This window comes from Pungitius pungitius, chromosome 10 (assembly GCF_949316345.1).
Source record: "Pungitius pungitius chromosome 10, fPunPun2.1, whole genome shotgun sequence".
NCBI lineage: Eukaryota > Metazoa > Chordata > Actinopteri > Perciformes > Gasterosteidae > Pungitius > Pungitius pungitius.
Genome location: NC_084909.1, coordinates 11,293,917 through 11,304,823, shown reverse-complemented (window position 1 = coordinate 11,304,823; position 10,907 = coordinate 11,293,917). Strand labels below are relative to the sequence as shown.

General features: G+C 46.7%; 1 protein-coding gene across 1 annotated transcript in view; it reads right to left on the bottom strand.

Moving 5' to 3' along the window:
• Nucleotides 1–5,847, bottom strand: part of irs2b (insulin receptor substrate 2b) — a 9,462-nt gene extending 3,615 nt beyond the window's left edge. Inside the window, exon 1 of the mRNA XM_037488344.2 lies at nt 2,204–5,847. Within this exon, the coding sequence (XP_037344241.2) occupies nt 2,204–5,546 (3,343 nt within the window). The 5' untranslated portion in view covers nt 5,547–5,847. The remainder of the gene's footprint in view (nt 1–2,203) is intronic.
• Between the last annotated feature and the right edge of the window lie 5,060 nt (nt 5,848–10,907).

Here is a 10,907-nt window from a genome sequence, read left to right as displayed (position 1 = left end):
CAGGTGGATTGACTCCCTACTGTTACCATTTCCTGTTCCTGTAATGTAGAGCACTGCGACAGTAGTTCAGTCAGTGATAAGCAGAGAAAGCGGTGGAGCCTTTCATCCGGTGGTAAACAGTCACGCCCTCTTTATCCACTCCCACTCCCAAGCAACACAAAGCGTGTGTGTGTTTTGATGAGAGTATCAATGACATGCCACACATCCCTGATCAGAGTCCTTTACTATTATGTGCAAGGCTGTTTGTTAGGAAGAGCTTAGCCAAAAATACAGTAGCAAAGATCCACCCTCAGTGGAATGACGCTGATCTTTATCTCTTTCTGCGTTTCTTTTCCTCCTTTCCTTCTTACTCCTCCCCCCACTGACAGCTCAATTCTCTACTTTGTTGTACATGAAAAAAAAGAAAAAGTAATGCATCTTTCACCATTGTTCCTCAGCTGCAGCTTCCCTCCTCTGCTGCTCTTGTAGCCTCCGAGAAACGTCTCCATTGTGGTACCAAAATGCAATTTTTGAGCCTTTGAGGTCTAATACATGCGTGTTCGCCTTGACTTTTGTTCTTGTGGCTCATGGTTGATGACTTGTATACTATTTTATACAGACTAAGATTTTTCCTAATTCCAAGTGGGTAATAAATAGCGACTGACAAGCCGGCTTAAGATACTTTTGATTCCTCACAAGGACTAATTTCCACCACAATAACATGAGTGATTGCGCCCCCTGTTTTTTGGAAAACTATTTCTTCAGGGTGTTTGTGAAGTGGCTGAGTGTAAAAACCCCACCCCTGCTCTCCAAGTCCATCCCACCAGGTTAGAAAACAAGGGCGCATTCACCTCTCCCAGCAACCTTTGCACACGGCCCACATTCCAGTCCTGAAACCCAGAACCTGACAATTGATAAACAACTGACTCACTTGTTTTTCTGGGGAACTCGATGACTTGCACCACCCCCCCCCCCCCCCTCCCTCCCTCCCTCCCTCAGCTGCACTCAGAGAGCCAGCGGATCCGGAGACCGAGACAAAGAGGGAAAACTAGGTTGCGAAACCACATACGGCAATTAAACTCTGTGTATTTCATCACGGGGGACAATGGCGGCTGACCCGCGGCGATCCAAACGCACCGCGTTCTCCGACAAAATGGTGTGAATGGCGATATATTTCGATAGCTTCTGTTCCCTCGCGCAATCATCCTCAGAGGATTTCACGGCTCATTCAGATGCGCAGGGGGCTTATGAAAGGCTGCAACTCGCTGTTGCGAAATGAAACGCTAAAGACGCAGCGTGTGCCTTTGCCCGTTTGAGCGGCTCCCACGTGCGCATCACGTGCAGAGCCGCATGCGTCACCGGATCAGACCAGAGGTTTTTCAAAATACTGACGTGGAATAAAACTGCGTCACTGAGGGGAAGGAGGTGGGAGACCAGAGCGGACCATTCACGGGAAGACACAACAGCAGCATCAAGCGAGCCAGGATACGGCCAAAACTTTTCAAAATAAAACATTACAAAATAAAATCCACTCAAGTCAAATAAGCCACTGAATTGGAAATACAATTGACATTTTCCTATGAGGAGATCAGCTTTTATTTGGAACGAAACACCCTTGTTTGTGCCTGTGCCCTAATAGTGTAGCAGTTTCACAACGATCAAAGAGCATGTAAACCACTTGGAACGGCCTGGAGAGATTCACCAATGTGTCATGGGTGTGACGAGGAGGCGACTAATCCTATCTTAACATCGCAGCCTACACCCAACTGCAAAGTTCACAACAACTTTGCTCCCCTGGACTCCTGGGGCTTTACGGACTTATGCCGTTCTAACACACACATATGTAGCCTGCCCGCTGTCAATGTTAAACAAACATATCTGTCATGTTGTTTGCCTTAACATAATGCTATAGGATTATTATTAGAAGGTTATTGTGGGCAGTTTGACTAATAACTAGAGTCTGTGGTCTCAATCCATAACCAGTCAAACATTAAACTAAACTACAGAAACATAAATAAAGCTGATTTTAAAGCATTTTCTTTAAGAAAGAAATAACCATTATTCTCAACTTTGAATGAAAATATGCTCCGCAGTAGCCTACCTCCGCAGAGCAGAGTGGCCCTGAGGCGGATCTCGATCCTACTCCTAAGCCCTGACACCACTCCCTTCATGAATGAAAGTCTTTGCATGAATGAATTTTTGTGGCATATATGTAAACACTCACCTTTCACAGCCGTGGCAGTCTCCTTGAATCCCATGCTGGCATAGGGGCTTGTGTTGAAACCATTCAGGCCCCCCTTGCAGCCACAGGCTGTCGTCTTGAACGCCAGGAGTCCATCACAGCCCCCTAACCGGCATCCTCCGAGGTTTCCCTCCATCAAATTTAAGGCAATGTAGTTCAGTCCATTTTGATAACCAGCTGACATCTCCCTGCACATGGGGCTGTTGCTGCCGTAGTCCTCGTCGGACCCCTCAGAGCTGCAGACAGTGTGGGATACATTCTCCACGGAGGCGGAGCTGTGCCGTTTAGTGTCGTGAGCGAAGGACGGGCACACCGGTGTGACAGTGGTGGTGGAGGAGAAGGTCTCAGAGCTGTGCCGCCGACGCCCCTGAGGATCAGCCCGGATCACTTTGGCCCCCCTGTGTGGATCGACGAGGGTGACAGATAACGAAGGACCCCCCAGGAGAAATGAGTCCACTTGCGAAGGGGGCCCCCCGTTGACAATGCTGGCCTCGAGGCTGAGTCTCTTGACACAGGCAGCAAGGCTGGTGGGGAGGGGAGCGTCTTCAGTGCTGCGGACAGCAGGTAGAGGCGCAGTGGCCAGAGGCAGTGGACTGAAAGTCATCTCAGTGTAGTCATCCTTGACTGGAGCAGGTTGACGCACCAGGCTCACCTGCTGTTGGGGAGGATATTCCTCCACCATCCCCCTCTCCTCTGCCTGCCTCTCTGGGCTTTTTTGCTCCTCTAGTGGGGGGTTCATCAGACTAGGACAAGCCAAGACTTCAGGCGTTTGGTTTAAGCACCCCTCAGTGGGGGAACCCCCGTGTAGCTGTGAGTCAAGGTGACCTGGGGAGCCAACGTCAATATTAGCATAGTCTGAGAGTGGAAGCGATCCCTCTTCTGCACACATTGAACTCACAGAGCTTGCCAACGCTGTGGATGCAAGCAAGTCGTGAGCAGCACTACTATAGTCAATGTTTATGTACTCCCCAGGGCTGCGTGGCTCTGAGGGAAGCGGGTGTTCGCTCATACATGGTAGTGTTCTGAGGGATTCCAGAGCCAAGCGGGTGGGGCGACGCAACCGACTTTGGTGCCCCAGACCTCCATCTACCCGAGCGGCTCTGAGAGGTGATGGGGCAGAGGAATGGTTGCTCGGTGCCACCGGTGATATGCCGGCCACAGAGTCTCCTGGAGGGACAGGACAATAGTTGGACTCTTCTTCAATCCGCTGTCCCTGTAAACACATCAACACATACTGGTCTTTGTCTGTGGACCCATTGCGCTGCAACTGGCCTTTGAGTGAACGTGGCAGAGAGCTGTAAGAATAAGGCTGTTTGTGATGTTGCTGGGGGTGGGGATCTCCCCCTGGAGAACTAAGGATGTAGTCCGGGGGTGTAAGGGGGTCAACAGGTGACATGTTCAGGTACTCTCCGTTAGTGAGCTTTCCATCAGTGCTCTCCACCGACATCTTGGTTCCGCATACCATCCGCATATAGCCACTGTCCTCCAGAGAGACACTCCCGGGGGAGTTTGTGTGTGGGGTCAGGCTCGCTGACGAGTGTGAGCGGGGGTTGATGATCTGCTTTGGCGCGGAAACACACATGGGGCTCATCGGCATATACGGGTCGTGCCTGGACCACGGCGTCTGCAATGCCACACCCGGCATCATGGGCATATAGCCGCTGTCACCTTGGAGACCGCCAACACTGATCTGAACATCCCTGAAATCCTCAGGATGGATGCCTTTGGGGGAGCTAGTGTGACACCTGCGGGAAGCCTGGCTTCCACTGTTGTAAGTGGCCCTCATAAGAGTATACTCATCCAGAGAGGCTGACGAGACTTGGGGCGGACCTCTCTGCTGGCGGGGGGTAGTGAGGGAGTATGTTCGCTTCCGGTAAGCCTTGTCCAGCTCCGGTAGCCGGCGGTAACCATTCTGCCGCTCCATCACCATGTAGCCCTCGAGCTCGCTGCCGTCCCGGGAGGGGGGGGTCTCAGCTTTGAGGGACTCGGGAGTGTTGCTGCGTAGGGTGAGCAGTAATCTCGGGTCCCGTGTGTCTGCAGGGCTGGAGCCATACTCCTCACTTGATATGAAACCTGCATCACTGGGGGAGCCAGAGAAGGAAGCCGTGCAGCTAGAGGAGCGAGGAGCACCGCTCTCTGGGCAGGAGGACACATTCCCCAGGCCATTGCTGGCTATGGGTGGGGTAGGTGATCGGGGCATAGACATGGACTTACTGTGCTGGAGGGAGGAAGATTCAAAAGTCCGACAAGGGCGCATGGAAATGGTGTGGGATCTGGTCAGGAGGGTCCTGTGGACCCCCGGGCTTAGAGGGCTGCCGGTCACTGACATGGGGCGTGCCATGGTGCCGTCGCCCTCGCTGGCCGTGCGTATTCGACATGAGGATAATTTGCTCACGGGAGAGGTCAGGGCCACGCTGTCCGTGCGGGACCGCCGGGTGAGCCCTGTCTGGCTGGGTGGGGGGTGGTGGTTCAGGTGCCTCCGTGTGGGAACAGAGATGGGGTTCGTACCAGACGACTGGCTTTTGCTGCGCGGGCGGAATTCCGACAGCTCCTTCATGGCTTTCATCGCCTCCAAGATAGTTTCGTGGATGTTTTGCGCCACCACGGAGTCATCCGCCTGCATCCAAAACTCCCCCGGACCCGTGGTTGCGGATCGACCGACCTCAATGAAGAAAAAACTGTCCGAATGGCCGCACCTCCGGATGTTCATCAGCTGCAAAATGACGGAGGCGACCTCGGAGTTGAGCTTGACGAAGCTAATGGTCCGGCTCGAGAGGCAGAGCCGGTACACGCCGATCAAATTCCTGCTCTGCCCCAAGCCTTTGGATTTCAGGTTCACCTGCCACATCTCCTTATAGGCGGCGGAGACCGGCGTGATCACGCCGTAGCTCGCCTCGTCGAAGCCCACCAGCGAGGACGCGGAGTTGGACGCCGATCCGTCGTACACTTTCCCCTCGGCCATCAAGTCCGTCAGCGCCCGGTGCCAGCTCTCCTGCTCCGGCTCGCTGTCCGCCGCCACGGCGAAATACTCGTCCTTGGTGTAAAGCGCGATCAGATATTTGTGTTTCGCGTCGGCTCTCTTGTTGATGTTCAGACAGCAGTCCAGAGGAATAACCCTCTTGGCGGCCGATTTGTTTTTCCATTTCTTCTCGCTCTCGTAGTACTCCAGTCGGGAAGGCAGACCTTCGCTCGGCTCTCTTAAAACGAAGAAGCGCTTGTGTCCGTGCTTCTGCTTCTTGAGGTATCCGCATTTCTTGATTTTCTGGCTGGCGTTTGCGTTACTGGGCGACAGCGGCTGATCTCCCGTGTTTGGCGGACTCGCCATTCTCTACGTGGGTCGCTATTGAGACACAGTGCGTTTCCTCTCCTCGAGTTCCCGTAAGAAACGACGCGCTTTTTTATTCTTCTTCTTCTCCTTCTTCTTCTTATTCTAATCCTCTATTTCCAGACCCGGTTGAGCCGTGCGTTCGTCTTGTCCCACAGCTGAGCAATAAATAACACATGTCTGCTAGTACCCGGAGTGAGGAGGGGAAACAACATGTGACGATCTACAAATCCAATCCTGTTGTAGCCTTAAAAAAAAGCAACGGAAAGGAGGAGAAAAAAATACACACATCGCCAGTGGGCGGTGCGCGCTCGGCTCATTGGGCTTATTGGTGGAAACATGGTGAATGCTCGAGTGAGAGGGACGGAAAAGCCCTCCCACTATCACTCTGCCCTCTTCCGACTCATTTGAGCGTAGTCTTTATTTATAGCAGCTCTGGTCCTGTGATCCAGCATTTGACTGCTGTGATTTTTTGACATATCTAAATATGCCAAAAGAAATATTCTTTTTCCGTGCGTCACTGGTTTGCGAATAGTAGTAACCTCATTATATGAGTATTCTATGCAAGTACATGGGCGAGGAAAAGTGACGCTATTAGTTGTTTATCTTTGAGTTTGTGTTATGCTTCTGTATGGCATGCTTTGTCTTTTATACGGAACCGCGGTGAAAATAATAGTTTTTATTCCTTTTTAGTTTATTATTATTCTTTCACAATCAAATTTAACGATGTCCGTAGAGTACTTCCTGGCTGACTGTTCACTCACTACATGTACATACACTTTGTCACTTTCACATGTCACTTTCTGTTGGCTAGTACACTTTATTTTTATTTTTTATTTGTATCTTTATTGCTTAACTTAACTAACCCATAGCTTTAGATTACTAACCCATAGCACTTGTTTCCCCGGAGCTGCGTGAAATTCAGCTGCGGTCCGTTTTGAGATGACGGTGCGGTACTTTCATAATTCAGCGTGTGCTCACAATATTTACCTTCCCCAGAATCTACACCGCAACGCTGAATGTACTAGAAAAATACCTCCCCCTGTCAGTGAGACAGAGTAATGACCCAAATATGGTTATGTAAAAAAAACAAAAATACATGATGACGCAAAAATATTCTCCTGATCTTCGTGCGTCAACGTGCGTAATGATGCTGGGGATGAGAGCTGCAGTGGGGATGAGAGCATGTAAAATGAAAGCAAATAGCCTTCTACTTCCTGAGGGGAATGAGGTCACCTCTTCCTGGAAAACGGACTGTAGGCCTTGAGCGTGTGTCCTGCCCTGAGTGTAATTGAATGGGGATTAATCGACAAGCACATTATCTGCCAATAATCCGTCGTATCACTGCCCTGCCATTTATTAATCCATGCATGTGCCGCTATGATAACAAGTGGAAAACTACCCCCCCCCCCTCCTTCTTCCCTGACACACACACCCCACTTCGTATCCCTGTTTTCCTTCAGATCCGACAGTGCTGGCTCAGCATCAAACCGCCCTGTTCCCAGCAGCAAGGTCGATCACAGTGGCCTGTGTGGGTCAATTATGCTACCTGAAGCAATGATTTGACTTCTAGCAGCATGAGGAAAGAATCAAATCAGGCAAATGACCTCTTCTGCCCCGTCCCTCAAATAACCTCTTTCCTACGGTTTGGATCGGTGAGCAGTGATGAGTAGATTTTCTGCTCTTTCCAGTTGTTTTTTCTTTTGACAACTTGAGCTACTGTGTTTACCTTTGCCATTCCTAAAGTGCGATGAAGGCATATGGATATAAATAGATGTAACACTGTCTGCCCAAACCTCCTAGGCCCAGATTTCTCCCTGTAGGATGCAGAGGGTTCCCTCTCTGTTGTTATTAAGTTTCCCACATGACAGAGGTGGGTTTGAAATGAGAACTTTCGTACCCTCTGCTGCGGAATGACTGTAATGAGGATGTGGTGCTTTATTTAAAATTTACATCACTATCTACAGTTGCTGTAACCATCATTTAGGTCAAAACCGACTGTCAGTGTGGGATGTATTTGAAGTCCATGACAATACAATGACTTCAAACCCGAAGATAAACTGAAGCTGAATGGGGTGGTGACTCTTTCTCACCAAGAAAGCATAAGAAATGCAGATCAGCTGTCTATAAAATACCAATAAGGTAGACAATTGTCCCATAAACTTAGCCAATCTGGATGGGTCTGGGATGTGTCATTGCCCTTTTCTCTGGTAACCACATGAATATTCATCACCTTCCAATTTACACAGCATGGTGCATTAATTTACAAGTTAATTAAACGGCCAGCTGAACCTGATTTACAATGCTTTAAACGCGCCCCCTCATCGTCTCCTGGTTTAAACCCATTACGTCTTTACAGGTTTATTTATTTAGGGAAGGAAAAGGGTGTGACTTTAAGGGTGCATTCTTTTTACTCTTGATTATTTTCTTCTCTAGTGCCCTGTTGGTTATTGCTATACAATTTCAAATGTGAGAAAACCAAGATCAAAATCAAGATAGGCAAAGTGGGAAATGTTGAATTCAAACTGTAGCCTGTGAATCCCTAATCGCATTTAGACTCTTAAGGCTGGCTGTCACAAGTACATTAGGTCTCACTCAGACTCTGCACTGTCACTGTTTGCAACGATTAGTCCAATAAGCTTTCATAAAGCAGATTAGAAAAGCCGATTTGAAGCGATAAGATTTAGGACGAGGGGTAAAGATTAGGCTCAGTCGTGCTCTAGTCACCGCCACACAAGGGCCCGGCAAATGAACAGCACAAACATGAATTGTTAGAATGCAAACATCACACACCCGACCTCCTGAGTCAGAGGAAAAACAGATTATAGCCGAGGCCCGGGGTGTCTGAGTCGTATTGGCACTGTTGTTTTGATGTGGATCTGAATATCATCCTGTTTAGGGATTAGAGAGTTAGAGACGTTGTGTGTTTTCTTTCTTCAATCTGTTGTGTTAGAGACCGAATTGTAAGTTTCAACTTATCCTGCTCCTAGTTTCCTTTAAACTTTTTGAAAATTGGCTCCCCTCTAACCCTGATTTATATGGATTTTGTCAGGACTGGGTGGGCAAAGGCAGAATTCAAGACAAGACATGGACCCAAACTTTGATTCATTTGAAAGTTGGACACAGTGAAAGCTTGGCTGTGTAGAATGTTACAAGAAAGTCAATCATAGTAGTTGATTGATTTTATTCAATTTAAATGTAATAAAAAGAATGCACTCAACACCTTTCTGTCCTATGAAAATATCACTCTTTACTGTCATTACGACCTTATTTCTTGGCCACCTTTTTCTGACAAATTGTTGGAATAACCCTCAAAATGGCTCGGGCTCTTTCATTTCAATTCGCTGAGATCAAGGGCGTAACCATGTTTTAGACATGGGGGGGTGCAAATGAATACCCTTCCCCATCCTTTTTTTGTTAAGTGCATTGCATTTATAAATGAAAATTCACAAAAAAAATTGAGGACTACATTGACCATTTGAATTCACTGAAGGAATAAAGGAACATATATTTTATATAGTTTCTGCTGTATATTGGGGGGGACAGATTGGTATTTTAGATTAGATAGATATGTAATTGTTTTACTCATTAAAAGAGAAAGGGAGACAAAGAAACTGACAAATCCTTCTCAGCTGACCAAAAGAGAAACCAACAATGATGTGTTTGAAATATTTTTCGGCTGAATTAAACATACAGAAAAATACCAAGATATTTATTCATGAGCACATCTTCTCTAAATTGCTCTCATTGTCACACAAAGAGATGTAACGAAAGCCTGCCATCTAAAATATTTGCTCTCTTTGGCTTTGACTAAACACATACGTTTTCATTTGATATGCAGGCTCTACCACCATCAGTCATTTGTCACAATTATGCATTATCCACAGCCAAATGGTTTGATATAAACGACAATGATACATGAGACCCCCATGTATATATATATATACACATATAAATCAGTTTACAGAGGAAATGTAGGCGTTTTTCTGTCCAATGCTGCATACTTGATCCTTTATGTTTTTTTTCCCTTACTCTTAATCACAAAGTCCCCATAAGCAGGAAAAGTTTGAAGTAAGGTGGGTGTAATCTACAGTATTTGGAAGTAGGAGGGAGTAGGAACTCATCCATTCCTGCTTGTTTGTGTGTGTAGGTGTGTGCGAGGAGAAGAAGAATGCATTGATTTCTTTCTGTGATTTAGCCTCAACTGACCCGCTGATCCAATAATCCAATTCCTTTCTCCAAACACACACACCCACGCTCACACACACACACACACACACACACAAACTAACACTAGTAAATGCAGTCAGTTATACTCATCACTGTTTGCGAGTGAGTGTCTGGTTCGGATAAGTACACCAAAATGATGCCAGTGGAGAGTAAATTAGGTAAATAATAAGTCCCTCTGTACCACATTATCTTACACAACAAAATGTATTATTAGTTGCAAAACCAAGAGCGCTGGAACATCTAGTTAACAAGGTTAACCCAGTGGAGAATGGAGATTTTATTTTTAAGAATATATTAACATATGCCACTTAAAGGGCCAGTGTGTAGTTTCTAAGGATCCATAACCAAAAAATACAATATTCATATCTATTTTTTCTAAGAACTAAAACTAAGAATCTTTATGTGTCCATTTGCCTTTTTTGTGTTACCAGAAAATCATAACAACCAAAATATGCTTGTGAAACTGAGGTAACATGAGCCACATGAGTGCAAAAACCTGGTACTGCCCTCCGCTGCTCCTGAAGAAGGGTCATTATGTTCGGGACAACGCTCTCACTCTTTGGAGTTAACACGGTCTTGAAAAGGAACGGGTTCGCAGAGGAGTATTCAGTCCATGGCCATCTGCAACCACACTGCTAGATGCTATCAAATCCTACACTGTACCTTTATCAAAATGTTATTATAAAAAATATGTATCTACAGCGAGCTACTTAATAACAACATTCATAAGCGAAATAATGAAAAATAAATACATAATGGGACGTGAAGTAATAAAAAAATAAATGGATTCCTTCAGGACATGAAACCCGCTCAGTTAAAAGATGTACATTCAAACATATATGTATTTAAATATGGGATAATACAATATACACGCAATATACATATTGCAATATACATGTCAGCAGGTAAAAAAAGGACATACATGAATAGAGTTACCTAATGAAAGCACCTGAGTGGCTGCAGCCCCTTTATAAATATGTTGAAGCACCATGAGCTTCACTGGCTTTTGTGACAGATGAACAGCAATAAATGAATACATTTTTTAGTGTCACATTCAGGCATTCAGGGACATGATATGCGTCCATAACCATCAAGGACCACCCAGTCACATTTTGTAATGTTCTTAAATCT